Source organism: Corythoichthys intestinalis, chromosome 18, assembly GCF_030265065.1.
Source record: "Corythoichthys intestinalis isolate RoL2023-P3 chromosome 18, ASM3026506v1, whole genome shotgun sequence".
Taxonomy (NCBI): domain Eukaryota; kingdom Metazoa; phylum Chordata; class Actinopteri; order Syngnathiformes; family Syngnathidae; genus Corythoichthys; species Corythoichthys intestinalis.
In genome coordinates, this window is record NC_080412.1 from 46,593,632 (window position 1) to 46,609,312 (window position 15,681).

Sequence of the window (15,681 nt, forward strand, 5' to 3'; positions counted from 1 at the left end):
GGGCTACAAGTGCGTGAAAAGATCATACTAGGCAACCACTTGAACATACAGTATTTCGCCTATGATTCTAACAGTAGTGTTTTCATCCCAAAATCTGACTAACCACTAGGATAAGCTGTACAACGGTGAATACAAGATTTTTTTTTCAAACTGATGTTTTCAAATTTCTCTTCCAATAGCGGATACGTGCAAAGAATAGAGAAACTGCAGAAATATTTACAGGACTTTTCTCATAGTTGAGCGTCACTCCTGTTAGAGGAAGGCAAAAAATATATTTTCTGAGCATCAGTGTTTTCTTGCTTACCAGCTAACTGACAAGAAAAAAAACTGTACACTATCCTACAATGTGTTAGGTTACAGTCAGTGCTTACCGTATTTTTTGGACTATAAGTCACAGTTTTTTTTTGTTTTTCTCCATAGTTTGGCTGTGGGTGCGACTTGTGTGTGAAATTATTAACATATTATGATATCATTTCACATGTTATTTTGGTGTTTTGGAGTGACCCTGATAGTTTGGTAAACTTGTTAGCATGTTCTTTATGCTATAGTTATCGGAATAACTCTTAATAGCTGTGGCCACGTTCGCGTTCTGCCTTTGGCAATGTGTGTTCAATTCTATTGTTGAATTTTTTATATTGAAATGCATGCTTTTAGTTTGTGGCACTTTCACGCCCACGAGGGGCGCACTCGCACTTGTTTACGTGAAGAAGAGGGCTCACGCCAGAAGACAGCTACGCAGCTCTGAGTGAGTGGGCGAGTTAGCGAGAGAGAAACACGGCTGCGAACCTACGTTTATTGTTTATGCTTGTAAAATATCTCTAGAGGGGCAACGCCTGTGTGTATCATCTTTTCTGTTGTTGTTGTTGTTGTGTTTTCCACCCGTGATCGGACACTTGTGTGGTTGTTTGAACAATGTGCTAAGGCTAGCCGACGCATGCTAACCGTTTGTGCCATTGCTGTAATAGCACCTAATTATTATTTTTTTACGTTGATGCGAACCTGTTTGGTATCGAGGATGAAATTGATTCAGTAAAATTATACGGACGTCCAGCATCGTCATTTGGGAGTTTAGCTCGCTGTATAGCCAGGGCCGAGCCGTAGCGTCCTGGTGAGGACAGTATATTCACATTTCGTTGTTTATGCACTGTACATTTATTCAGCATGTTGTTCTCTATTGTAGTTTTGTATTAAATTGCCTTTCAAGATGACATCTCTGTTCTATGTGTCGATTTTATCAAGTAGATTTTCCCCCAAAATGCGACTGTTATGTTTTTTTTCTCTTTGATGGGCATTTTATGGCTGGTGCGACTTATACTCAGGTGCGACTTGTAGTCCGAAAAATGCGGTAATTTGTAAATCATAAGGTGCTGAAGCGCAAAGTACATATGACAGCGCAGGGATGACGAGACGGGCACAGGTCCCGGAACAGACGCAGAAAATGGTGCTGAAAACAACCTGCAAATGCCCACTCGCAAAAGTACCTACTGTATTTTCCGCACTAAAAGGTGCACCTAAAAGCCTTAAATTTTCTCAAAAGCCGACAGTGCGCCTTATAATCCTTATAGATGAATCAATATTGAGCCGCAACAGTTTTTTTTTGACAGATTTAAACAAGTTTGCAAACAAAAACGGGCTTACAAAATTGCACCATTATAATAAGAAAACCACAAATAACACTCTCCGTCACCACCACTCTCCATCCACCTTACTCGCTTGCCATGTTTGTATTCATACGCGCACACATTTTGGGACCAAAAATACAAAAAATTCTCCCCAAAATATGAATAAATAGTTTTATATTTGATAATTCAACATAAGCAGCAGGTATAGTCATAGGTGTTTTTGGCCTTTATAAATGCTCTGGTCAAATACAGTGCATACATTGCAAAACAGTGGAAAAATTATAACCCATCTAACACAAAAAGGGTGAATTTGGAAAAAAAAAAAAAAAGTTCCCCTCCACTATGTGATATACCGAATTGGCCCGAATATAAGACTGTGTTTTTTGCATTGAAATGAGACCCAAAAAATTGGGGGTCGTCTTATATTCGCGGTCTAGACATTATATCCATTCACGACGCTAGATGGCGCCAGATATCATTGAAGCGATGTTCTGTCATGACAGATCTCAGCTACTCTCATGTTTAACCAGATTGCATTATTTCATTGCAATGTTTTTCCTTATTCAGATTTGTTTCAAGACTACAGTTAGACTTGCTTAATGCAGTTATTACAATTTTTTTTGTTATATCACAATAGATTGGTTTATTTATATTTCAAAAACCAGAAGCCATTCATTTACGAATGTGATTGCACTTTAGTTGACATATTTAAATGTTCAGATATTAAGATTTGAATGACGCAAAATACCATGCTTTTTCTCTCAAATATATCGTTATAATCATTTGTTTCGGATGTACTATAATTATTTTCCGTATAAAAAATAATTTGGTGTTCAGTCTTTTTTTAAACTTCAGTCTTGAAAAAGAGGGGGTCATCTTAAATAATCAGGACAGTCTTATATTTGGGCCAATACGGTAATACCATTTAAAAAACAAACAAAAAAATTGTTTTTTTATTAATTCGACATTGTAAACAGTTACGTTACTCATGACTTGATTATTCTTTGCAAGAAATACTTTTTTACTTGTACTTGAGTACATTTTTGGGTGACTACTTTTATTTGAATAACATTATTTAGAAGTAACGCTAGTGTAGCGCCTCTCTAGTGTGACAAACTATTATGAGAGGTGGCTAACCTGAGTTCTTTCCCTTTTTAGAAAAATCACAATTCAATTATCTTAATTCTTACTATCTGTTATATAGGCATTCACTGTGAATTTTGAAAATAAATATTTTCTATTAAATTATCAGTGTTCGATTTCTTTTCCCTAGTTTCTCACTATTGCAGTTTAAAATTCCAATTCAACCCTCACAAACCTCTTACCAAATGGCTTAATAAACACACCAGTTATGTATGAACTATATACATTTAATGAAAAAAATAGGCAGTTGTTAAATAAAATTTGTTCTCCAAAATATAAGTTTTAACACAAATTGTCCATACACACAAGCTAAGCTATGGGCCCAAATTAATAAGTCTAAAGCCGGCAAAAATTAACTAAATTTGTCTTACGTGGCTGGCCAGATTCGCTGCTTGCGTGCGTAGTAGCCTTAAACAAAATGGCTCCTTCACCCGAAGGCCAAAAAAAACTGAGGGTACCTTAATGAATGTTGTTTCCTCCAAACACTCAGAAAGGCAAATGTTCGTTGAACAGGCGATGCTCCACTCTCTCACGATGCCCGTAGAATCCCTCTCCGTCGGCGGGTCGGCGTCGTCCTCCTCGTCGGCTTCGGCGTCGAGTGTCCCTTCTCCCAGTTGGTTCGTCCACAAACGCTTCGCTCACTTGTTTAGCAGGCCGCTAGACGTTTAGCCAAATGTTGGGGCTCACCACGAGTCTCTTTGTTAGCGACGGGCGTCGCTAGCTTCTCGGTTAGCGACGCGCGGCCGTTAGCCTCTGTGTTAGCGACGAGCGACTGTTAGCCTCTTTTTTAGCGACCAGCTCCACTCGTCCCGCTTGAGTAGACCACTCAAAGCATCCAACAATGATGGTTGACGTCCTCAAAGTCCTCTTTTTGAGCACTTTCGCCAAAAGTCAATCAACAAAGTCCACAATTTCTCAGCTCTTGCACTCGGCCGTTACCGGACGTCTTTCCACTCAGCCTTCTCGAACGTTCTTCTCCCTCTCTCTCTTCGCTCGCTCTCACGCAACCCCGGAAGTCCTTACTCCCAAACTGTCATGCAATCAACATTTTTTAAATCTAAATATACATCTCTTTTTACATATAATTGTGCAAAACATCTCAAAAACTGTTTAAATGAAAAAATAAATTACAAACATGTAATAATTTTACAGAATATATTTTTTTCTCATAATATATAGTAAACACATAACTTGGTGGTTAATGGATGTAAACCTTATAAACTTTTATTTCTCCAACTATTAATATAACATTTGTTTGAAAATACTGATGTATTTTTAACTATGTTACACCCTCCCCCTTTTAAAATGTCTGTGTCCTCACCAGACACTAAATTTGGGTACTGGTTTGGGAAACAATTTAATGTTTACCGATCTTAATGACAATACCACGGTGAACTATAGTCAAAGGCTTTTCACTAGGTTTACCGAGCTCGTCATATGTAAATCTAAGAGTAGGTTTACGGAGTCTTTTAGGCTCAGGCTCAGAACGAGTCTTGGGTGCAAGACTGCCTTCTGAATCTTCATTCTTGGGAACTTCTTCATCTGACTCCAACTCCACTTCATTTTCCTCTTCTGAATTCTCATCACTTTCTTCTTCTTTCTTGTCTTCAGAGTCATGGTCTAAACTCTCTGGATCCAATCCATCCTCTTCTACAGATTCCTCTTCAAGATGCTCCTGTTCAATTAAATCAAGATCTGATTCTGACTCAGAATTTTGTTCAAGTGGGGATTCAAAGATAGGATCATGGTCGAATTCAATGTCATTCTCTGTATTCTCTGATCTAGCAGCTTTCCTCACTCTGTGTGCTGTAGGTGACTTGGCAGTTTGGGGAATAATGAAATACTCCATATCAGACGATGAATCTGAGGTTTCTTGTAGCTCTCTCGTCTCTCGACTTGGAACTCTCGGATGATTTCTGGAACTGTTTGATCTGGTCTTGGGCCTGGCAGGTGGCTCTTCAGCCTGACACTCAGATGGCATTCTAACAAACTGTCCAATAGGCAGAAGATGATCCCTGTGGATTGTCTTTGTCCCTGGCCGTCCATCCTCGCGTTTGATTTTGAACACAGGCAGATTTGGCATCCTTCCTATTACCACATAGGGTTCAGGATTCCACTTGCTCTCCAACTTGTGTTTTCCTCTCAGGCCCAAATTTCGGAGTAGAACTCTGTCGCCCATCTCTATGGACTGAAAAGTTACTCTCCGGTCATACAGTTTTTTGTTTCTCTGGTGTCTTTTGTCTGCAGCATCAGAGGCCAACTTGTATGCTTGCTTCAAGTCTTCTTTTAGCTTTGCGACGTAGCGACTGTGGCATGCACTCTCTATGCCATCAGGGGACGTACCAAAACAGAGATCAACTGGTAGTCTCGCTTCCCTACCAAACATTAGGTGATAAGGCGAGTACCCCGTTGAATCACATTTTGTGCTGTTGTATGCGTGGACGAGATAGGGCACATGCTGACTCCAGCTACGTTTTTTCTCTCGACCAAGCGTACCAAGCATGGAGATCAGAGTTCTGTTGAACCTCTCTGGCTGTGGGTCACCTTGAGGATGATATGGCGTGGTTCTTGATTTTCGAATACCCATTAGGTTCAACATTTCTTTTATCAGACGACTTTCAAAGTCTCTACCTTGATCAGAATGTATTCTTGCAGGAAGTCCATAATGCACAAAATACTTTTCCACAAGTGTCTTTGCCACAACTTGTGCCTTTTGGCTTTTGGTCGGAAATGCCTGTGCGTATCTGGTGAAATGGTCAGTGACTACTAGGACGTTACTGATCCCCTTTGAGTCTGGTTCCATTGATAGAAAGTCCATGCACACCAAATCCATGGGTCCATGGCTTATGATCTGTTGCAATGGAGCTGATCTTTGCGCAGATGTCTTGTGAGTGACACACTCGCCACAATTTCGAATGTACTCTTCCACTTCCGATGCCATCTTGGGCCAAAAAAATCTACTCCGGAGCAGATCAACAGTTTTTTCTTGTCCAAGGTGCCCAAGATCATCATGCATGGCTTGCATAACATTCTTGCGGAAAATTTTCGGAAGAACCAGTTGACTGACCTCTTCTCCAGAAGGTTTTTTGCTTAGGCGGTACAACAATCCATCTTTTAACGAAAGTTTTCCTGCTTCTCTTTGAAGTCTAACTATTTCAGAATTTGTGGGTGCATCAGGCCAGTGTCCATGCTTTATGGCCTTTACAGCTTCTCTGATGGCTTCGTCTTCCTCTTGAGCTCTTGTCAGACTTTGCTTTGACATCTGTTCAAGGGAATTCAACTGAATTTGTGTGGGATGTGCATACAGGTCTGGAATGCACTTGGACGATGCACCTAACTGAGCGACATACACTGGAGTAGTATATGTGGGTTCTGAATTGCAGGCAGGATGACAAAGGGTCTTGACCCCAGACTGTGGTATCGTCACCCAATCGTCATCTTCAGAATTGACTTGGTTTCTTGACAGCAGGTCAGCGTCGATGTTCTGTCGCCCTGGTCTATACTGGACATCAAACTCATATGTGGACAAGGCAGCGAGCCAACGGTGCCCCACCGCATTGAGCTTGGCAGTTGATAGTACGTACGTTAGAGGGTTGTTATCAGTACGTACCGTGAATCTTGCTCCATACAAATAGTCATGGAATTTGTCCACAACTGCCCACTTAAGGGACAAAAACTCCAACTGATGAATAGCGTAGTTTCGTTCAGATATGCTTAACTTTCTGCTTGCGAAAGCAACCGGGCGCAGACCTTCTGGGTATTCTTGGTAGAGTACTGCCCCAAGTCCCTTCAAGCTTGCGTCCACATGCAGAATATAAGGCTTTTGTGGATTTGCGAAAGCCAATACAGGTGCATGGGTTAGGCAATGTATGATTTTGTGGAACGCGCCAGTGCAAGACTTGTTCCACCTTTCTCCAAAGGGCTCTGACTCTTTCAGATAGACTTTGTTTGCATCCGGGGCTTTCTTCTTACTCTTCTGAGTAGGTGCATAGCCTTTGGTGAGTTCAGTCAGCGGCCTGACTATTTCTGCATAACTTTGGATGAATCTTCTGTAGTAGCCACAAAAACCTAGAAACGATTGCAGCGTCTTCAGATTTGTTGGCATGGGCCAGGTGGTTACCGCTTCTATCTTTTCTGGGTCAGGGGTGACACCATCGGCTGACACTATATGCCCCAGATATTTAACTCTAGGAAGACAGATTTGACACTTGTCGACTGAAAGTTTTAACCCGACCTCTCCAAGTCTGTCTAGGACCTTGAGCAGCCTTTCTTCGTGCTCTTCAAGTGTTCTACCGAAAACAATTAGGTCGTCAAGGTACACTAGAACTTGCAAAAGGTTCATGTCTCCCACAGCTTTCTCCATTAACCTCTGAAATGTTGCTGGCGCTCCTGTGATGCCTTGAGGCATTCGTTCAAACTGGAAAAATCCTAACGGGCAAATGAACGCCGTTTTTTCTTTGTCCTCTTCTGACATAGGAATCTGGTAATACCCTGAGCGCAGATCAAGCACGGAGAACCACTGACTTCCTGTCAGAGCGTTCAAAGCATCTTCAATGCATGGCGTCGTATATTGATCAGGTATTGTACGACTGTTCAATAATCTGTAGTCAATGCACATTCTCACAGTCCCATTCTTTTTCCTGACAACGACTATTGGAGAAGCATAGGGGCTGCGAGACTCTTTGATGATGCCAGCTTTTAGCAGTTCTTGCAAATGCTTTCTTACATCTTCAATGTCTGCTGGTGCTAATCGACGAGATCGTTGCCGAAAAGGCCTGGAATCTGTTAATCGGATGCTGTGCTCGGTCCCTTTTGCCAATCCCACATCCCACTCCTGTACTGAGAAGACATGAGACTTCTGGGCAAGCTTTCGTCGTAGTCTGTTCTTCCATTGTTCAGATATTGTGGAATCCCCGAAGTTGATTTGGCTTGCATCAAACTCTGAGGGAGTCTCCTCTTTGGGTGGAATGTTCTCCACTGAGTCAATGTGAAACATACTCCCAATTACTGTTCCCACTGGAAGAGAAATGTCTCTTGTTGATTCATTTTTTACCAGTATTCGGAAACTGTTGATTTCTAATGCTTCACTGGGCACAATCATTGGATGAATAAACACGTCAGCAGGTAATGTGGTTACTGGTGCCGTGTCCATCATCAGGATTTCTTGCTCAACTGGGTGCTTTAGGTCAACTTTGCACACAATTTGCATCGCTTTATCTGGTGACAGCAACAAAGGACCTGGTCCCATCCATCGAACACGCCCAGCTTCGTCGCCTTCTTGAGCTGGTAGCTCAACACTTGACGGCGTACTTTTATTTGTGCCGACAGAAACACGAAGCCCTAGTGCACTCATGACATTAGCATTGTCTTTAAACTGGTAGGCCAAACGTCTGACGTGGCTTGTGTTGGTGCCAACAATTATTGAGGCTTGTCCTTCCACTCTTGGACTGGGACATATGAGGGCTAAGACAGTGACTATTTGACTTGTCCCAAACACCTCAGCTGGATATTCAAAGTCGACTACAACATATCCACGGTACGGGTAGCTAACATCTGTCAGACTTAATCCCCATAAATCTAGTCCTTCAACTGGAGAAATGGGAACATCAGCCAAATGTTGCTGGTACCAGGACTCAAATATTATTGTCACCTGGGAACCACTATCCATCAAAGCAGTACCTTCGTGCCCATTTACTTTCAATGTCACCAAGCTAGGTGGTCCAACCAACCCCTCAGGAATTCCAGATATTTTTGGCACATCAATTGCACTTTGTGTGACTGAACAGTTCACCTGAGTTGTTTTGGCCTGATTGCATGCTTGACTGTTTTTTGACAAATTCAGCGCTTGAATGAGCTTCTTTATCACTTTAGCTTTGTTTTCCGAATTTGGGCACTTGGCAGCAAAGTGTCCACCTTCTCCGCATTTATAGCAAAATCGCTCCTCCGAACTTTGTTGCTGGCGTTGTGGATAGGTGCTAGCTGGTTGGGACATTTTCACTGATGAGACAGCCACTTGAGGTTCCAACACTTTATTGCTGACTTTTTGTTGCAAGCGTTTTAACTCTTTCTTCAAAGCAGCAACTTCTCGATCAGCGTTACTATCACTGTCTTTTGCATTAACGGGACTCTTTGGAGCATTTGCGGCTTCGGGAGTCGGGTTTGAGACTACTGCAGCTACTAAAGCTTTCAATTCCTTTATCTCAGATTTTAATTGTTGTATTTCAGTTGTTTTTACATCAACAGCTTGTTGTACATGTGAACTTTGTACAACAGGAAAATGTTTTCTTCTTGAAGCTTCATATTCTTCTTCTGTGCGAATCTCCTTTAGCAATTGGAGAAACGATGGGGGTTTAGCTTTTCTTTCTCTTAGTCGAAGATTAACCAGCATCATATCTGAGGCAACTGCACCCCGCAACAACTGTTCTAACCTTACTTTGTCAGCACAATTAGCCAAAAGACCACCTCTTTGCACCACCCTACTCAACGACTGTTCTAGACGTCTGAGGAAGTCTGAGAGTTTCTCCGCTGGCTGCTGCTGCAACAAACGAAAGGCAAAATACAGCTCTTCTCCTGATTCTGCTGTCCCAAAAGCATGCTCAAGTGCTTCTAAACAGTCTTCTGGACTTACTTCAGGATCACCAGTGCGTGCTGCCTGAACAATATCAAGGGCTGGTCCTCGCAAACTTTCCATCAATCTTCGCCTCTTTTCTTTGCCAGAGCATTCGCACTCTTCCACAAGTAGTCGTGCCTGACTTAACCAGTGTTCAAATTGTTCCTCTCCAGCCGGAGTGGGCAACAATCCTGAAAATGTTCGTAGACGGCGATAGCTTCCTAAATCGTTCGACGGTTTAGTTTTGCCGAGCAACTCACTCACTGCTTGTAGAATGGCTGCTGTAGACTTAGCCGCCTCCTCGGTGTTGGGTGATGGTGCATGCGCGTTCGTTGTGGGATTGCTATCTGCTTGCACTTGTTCGGTCATTTTCCGGTGTGTTTCACTAGTTACTGGAAAGTGATCAGCTGTGAGCACAGTCCAAGGTCCTCCACCATCAATGGGGTAAACATCAACTGGGACCGATTTACGTTCGACAGTTTCTTTGCATTCACACAAAGCTAGAAATTGTTTCTGTTGTAGGCTTGACGTTCTAGCTCGAACACGTACACGTCCAAGACTCTTCACCGTTTCCATTGTTTCTTCAATGGCTTCTGTGTTCACATCTTCAAACATGAGCACCAAGACCGCATGAGCCTGCTCTAAAGACTCACTTTGGCACCAATCTTTTAATTTTTGTACTAACTGCACTTGAGTTTCCATTTTGGGTTTAAATGAATCACTGACTAATTTACACAATTTACTTACAAATTTTCACAGAATGCACAAAAACTACAAATTATCCCAGCGGTGCCTCCATTTTTATGTAGCGCCTCTCTAGTGTGACAAACTATTATGAGAGGTGGCTAACCTGAGTTCTTTCCCTTTTTAGAAAAATCACAATTCAATTATCTTAATTCTTACTATCTGTTATATAGGCATTCACTGTGAATTTTGAAAATAAATATTTTCTATTAAATTATCAGTGTTCGATTTCTTTTCCCTAGTTTCTCACTATTGCAGTTTAAAATTCCAATTCAACCCTCACAAACCTCTTACCAAATGGCTTAATAAACACACCAGTTATGTATGAACTATATACATTTAATGAAAAAAATAGGCAGTTGTTAAATAAAATTTGTTCTCCAAAATATAAGTTTTAACACAAATTGTCCATACACACAAGCTAAGCTATGGGCCCAAATTAATAAGTCTAAAGCCGGCAAAAATTAACTAAATTTGTCTTACGTGGCTGGCCAGATTCGCTGCTTGCGTGCGTAGTAGCCTTAAACAAAATGGCTCCTTCACCCGAAGGCCAAAAAAAACTGAGGGTACCTTAATGAATGTTGTTTCCTCCAAACACTCAGAAAGGCAAATGTTCGTTGAACAGGCGATGCTCCACTCTCTCACGATGCCCGTAGAATCCCTCTCCGTCGGCGGGTCGGCGTCGTCCTCCTCGTCGGCTTCGGCGTCGAGTGTCCCTTCTCCCAGTTGGTTCGTCCACAAACGCTTCGCTCACTTGTTTAGCAGGCCGCTAGACGTTTAGCCAAATGTTGGGGCTCACCACGAGTCTCTTTGTTAGCGACGGGCGTCGCTAGCTTCTCGGTTAGCGACGCGCGGCCGTTAGCCTCTGTGTTAGCGACGAGCGACTGTTAGCCTCTTTTTTAGCGACCAGCTCCACTCGTCCCGCTTGAGTAGACCACTCAAAGCATCCAACAATGATGGTTGACGTCCTCAAAGTCCTCTTTTTGAGCACTTTCGCCAAAAGTCAATCAACAAAGTCCACAATTTCTCAGCTCTTGCACTCGGCCGTTACCGAACGTCTTTCCACTAGTGTTGTATCGGTCGCGAACGATTCGTTCTTTTTGAACGAATTGTTTGGGTGAACGAGACCGAACTAATCACCATCTGCACTGATTCGTTCTATGAAGTTGGTGGCGCTTGTTCGCTGCGTGGGAGGGCGTTGAGCAAGCGGCAGCGTCTTCTGACATCGCACACGACCAATCAGACGCCAGCCTCATCGTGGGCAGGGGAGGGAGCGGAAACAGAATCATGGCGTATGTCACTCATTTCCACGTGTGGCCAATAAGCAGCCAGCGTGCAGGCAGGGGGGAAAGACTGAGTTTTGTCACTTCCCGTTCAGTGATTCGGTCCTCCGGTTCCTGACCTAGCTTGCTGCTAACTTGACTTTCCAGTAATGACTATGCGGTGAACGAGTCATAAAATGAAAGGAAACGACTTTGTCACATATTTGTTAACGTGGAGCCTATCAAATGCTGCTCAAAAAGACAAAAACACCACACAAATCTAGCGAGCATGGTTTAGTGTTCTACTTTTCTCAACAGACTCGGGACTGTGCCTATGACGATATACTATCAAATTTACAGTAATTTAAAACACACGTAGCTACGAGGCAAACAAAACCTGAGCTGCGGTCGCGTGACGGCAGTGAAGCGGGCAGAGAACTGTCACTATATGGAGGCTTCATGGCAGCGATATGTACCTCATATGTGCACAGAAAAAAAATAATATTTAGTATGATCACCATAATACTGATTTGCAATGAAACTGTATATACATGTCAATTTTTTCCGAGGGTTTTTTTTTTTTTTCGTGTCAGAGGGTGTCGGTTGGTTTGACAAATTATGTCAATCCGTCCATCTTGTGCTACTCAAGCGCCCCAAAAACAAAGCGCGCGGACACGGGAGATGTCGCAATATGTCTACATTTTTCTTAACAGACTAATAAGAGTAGAAAGGCGAAATCATAAAGCAAACAATTATTTCTCGTCAGCATTTGACGATCTGAGATGCGGGGACGACAGGGGAGCTGACCGGATTATTTTATTTATTAATACCAGTGCAAAAATTCAAAACGATCATCTTAATAATAAAAAACAAAAATACAACAGAGCGAGAGGTTAATATGATGTGTTGGCCGTTCCATAATTAGAAATTAAACTTTCGATTTATTTTTATTTTCGTGACAGCAAGCATGCCGCGTTGGCTGTTAGCAGCAGCATTGTATATGTGAGCAAGATCATGCTAAAGAAAGTCCGTGCGCCCCCGACCCCAAACCCCGACTTCCCCCTCAAAAGGAAAATGTTCAACCGTGTCCTAATTCGAAATGCAAGCACGAGCCATGACTTTGAGCCCATAGAACTAGGACAGACGACGCGGAAGTCCTCCCTCGCTTTTGCAGCAGCGGGAGGGAGACGAGGCTGTCTCTGAGAGCAGAATGATATCGCCTGTCACTCATTTCTGAAACTACGACGAGTGGTCAATGTGCAAGAGAGGGAGGGACCAAGCAATGTCACTTCCCGTTCAGTTATACTGCGAAGCGGTCTTTGGTGATTCGTTCGGCAACGTCACTTCCCGTTCACTAACCGAACGATTCATTTGGGTGGGGAGGGAGATGAGGGGGGCGAACGATTCGTTGAACGATTCGTTTGAACGAATCGTTTTACTGAACGAACCGGAATGGATTCGTTTACTCAAGTGAACGACAGATCCCGTCACTACTTTCCACTCAGCCTTCTCGAACGTTCTTCTCCCTCTCTCTCTTCGCTCGCTCTCACGCAACCCCGGAAGTCCTTACTCCCAAACTGTCATGCAATCAACATTTTTTAAATCTAAATATACATCTCTTTTTACATATAATTGTGCAAAACATCTCAAAAACTGTTTAAATGAAAAAATAAATTACAAACATGTAATAATTTTACAGAATATATTTTTTTCTCATAATATATAGTAAACACATAACTTGGTGGTTAATGGATGTAAACCTTATAAACTTTTATTTCTCCAACTATTAATATAACATTTGTTTGAAAATACTGATGTATTTTTAACTATGTTACACTAGTCATGATTAAACTTTTTAGCTAATATACCCACTACTGCTGGTTAGTTTGCATGATAGCTAAGTCTCATCACAGCACAAATTTGTCATTGATTCAACATCTGATTTGTGAGTGGTGGGCGGGACTGGAGCCCTAGCAGTATCCTGTTGGGGAGGACATTTCATTCTTTTCCCCAAACAATGTCACAAATTTTGACAGCTATTGCGAACATCTACTACATTGTCGATTTTATAATAGCTAATAATTACTTGAAATCATTGTTAGAGTTGTCCGATAATGACTTTTTGACCGCTATTGTCCAGCTCCAAAAATCTGATACAGATATAAGCGGTTGTGGACTTAACATATTATGTCTAATTTTACTGTGATGCCCTAAAAATAATGATAAATGTAACAACTTTAAGGTTTTCAAAATAAGCATTCTTGTATAAAGGCAGAAGACTTCTACATTCACTTTGAAGGCAACATGCATGTTTGCCCATAGCCGATAATGAAAAACCAATGTTGATATTATCAGATATCATTTTGAAATGCTTTTATCGGCCGATAAAATACTAATATAGATACAGTGCTGGCCAAAAGTATTGGCACCCCTGCAATTCTATCAGATAATGCTTAATTTCTCCTAGAAAATTGATTGCCATTACAAATGCTTTGGTAGTAATATCTTCATTTATTTTGCTTGAAATGAAAAAACACAAAAGAGAATGGGGGGAAAAATCATTATCATTTTACACAAAACTCCCAAAATTATTTATTTTTTTCTTATCTTGGTAAGAGAGACTGTTCCTTTAGCCTTTAAAGGCCTGTGCTGGGTAATCATCAGACGGTAAATGCAACTCCTAGCGTTGGCGTAGCATTTGCATTAGCTCCAGAATGGCTAACATACTCCTAAAATACTGGACAGTCTGAAGCTGAGCCACTTGGCTTTTCTTGTCATTAAGTCGAGAGGATGCTGTAAGCTCTGACTTTTTTTTTTTTTTTAACATACAGTTTGTGGCTTCTAAGTACTGTAATATATATTAAGACAACTCTGATAATTATATGATATTGGGGATTGGATTATTGAGTGGGTCGCAATTACGCCTAAGCGATTATTATTTCAAGTGTTATTAAAGTGAGATGAAATGTGTCATGAGAATCTTTTCTTTACTTCTAGGTCCAAATGAGAGTGATGGCACCAAAGGGAGGACTGGAGATCACGTCACCCCCCCCTCAACCCAAGACCGAGAAGGTGAGGTTCACTGGGTCACCACCCCGTCGCCCATGAACAGCCCAGACCACCGGCCCGTCCTCAAAGGCTTGATGCTTCAAGAGCACCTTCTCTTGAGGGACTTTGAGGGCGACCAACACTTTTTCAGGAGCGACGGCTCCGCGGCGGCGTACCCCACCAGAGCGGGAGCCGCTCACCCGGTCACGCAAATAGTTCCCCACGAGGAAGCTCCCGCTTTTTCGGATATGGCCTCTACCGCCACCGTGGCCGCTACGTCGTCACTGACGACGTTCTCTCCTACAACACCCAAACCTCTCCTTCAGAAGTCACACGAAGAAAGAAACAAACGCAGGCAGACGCCGCAAGCGATGCCGAACGACGACGAAGCGGCTGCTTCCTTATCATTGCGGCGAGATCAACTTCACCCTTGGAGGGATTTTTCCGAGCAGTCCGGTCTTGCACCCTCCACAATGAGGATGGCAAAAGGGCAGGTGGGGGAAATCACAGCCAAAGACAAAAGCGGTCCTAATCAGTCCCTTCCAAACCTTACTTCATCATTCCGAACGGAGGCCACGTCAACCTCTGTGATAACGACGACAACCATCACCACTGTGCAAACATCTGGTGAGTGCATTTCCCAATTCCTCTGACTAATTCTAGACACTAGGTTATGGAAAACAGGTTGTGAAAGCCACATCACAATAAGCTTAACTCCAAAGGATATTAAAGGTTTGGAGTATCGTCCCATTATGATTTGACACATCTCAGTGATGTACGATATACAGTATATACACAGTGGTATGAAAAAGTATCTGAACCTTTTGGAATTTCTCATATTTCTCCATAAAGACACCATCAAATATGATCTGATCTTTGTCAAAAACACACAGATGAAAAAAACAGTATCTGCTTTAAGTAAAACCATCCAAACATTTATAGGTTTTCAAATTTTAATCAGGGTAGTATGCACACAATGACAAAAGGGGGGGAAAATATTGCCTGGTACACCAGATTTACCGTTGTTTCAGCTATAGAGTCTGGCGACTGTTCGGCAGATCAAATTCCCAAGGCGGAGCAAGCCACAGCAAGCAGACAGCGGAGTGGACCAATCAGGGACGGGTGGACGTGCTGTTGATAAATGTTTTCCGAAATTTCCGGGTTCGCGGAGAATCAGTAACAGGCACACTTTTGCAAAATAGACAATGTTTATTGATTAGAAAATGCAGAATAAATTTGATTTATTGATTAC

At 42.2% G+C, this 15,681-nt stretch overlaps 1 protein-coding gene across 3 annotated transcripts in view; it reads left to right on the forward strand.

Annotated features, from left to right (window-relative positions):
* Positions 1-15,681, forward strand: part of LOC130906121 (seizure protein 6 homolog) — a 227,229-nt gene that overhangs the window by 115,543 nt on the left and 96,005 nt on the right. For all 3 annotated transcript variants that reach the window (XM_057820079.1, XM_057820080.1, XM_057820081.1), the window contains exon 2: positions 14,379-15,056. In XM_057820079.1, coding sequence (XP_057676062.1) covers positions 14,379-15,056 — 678 coding nt within the window. The remainder of the gene's footprint in view (positions 1-14,378; positions 15,057-15,681) is intronic.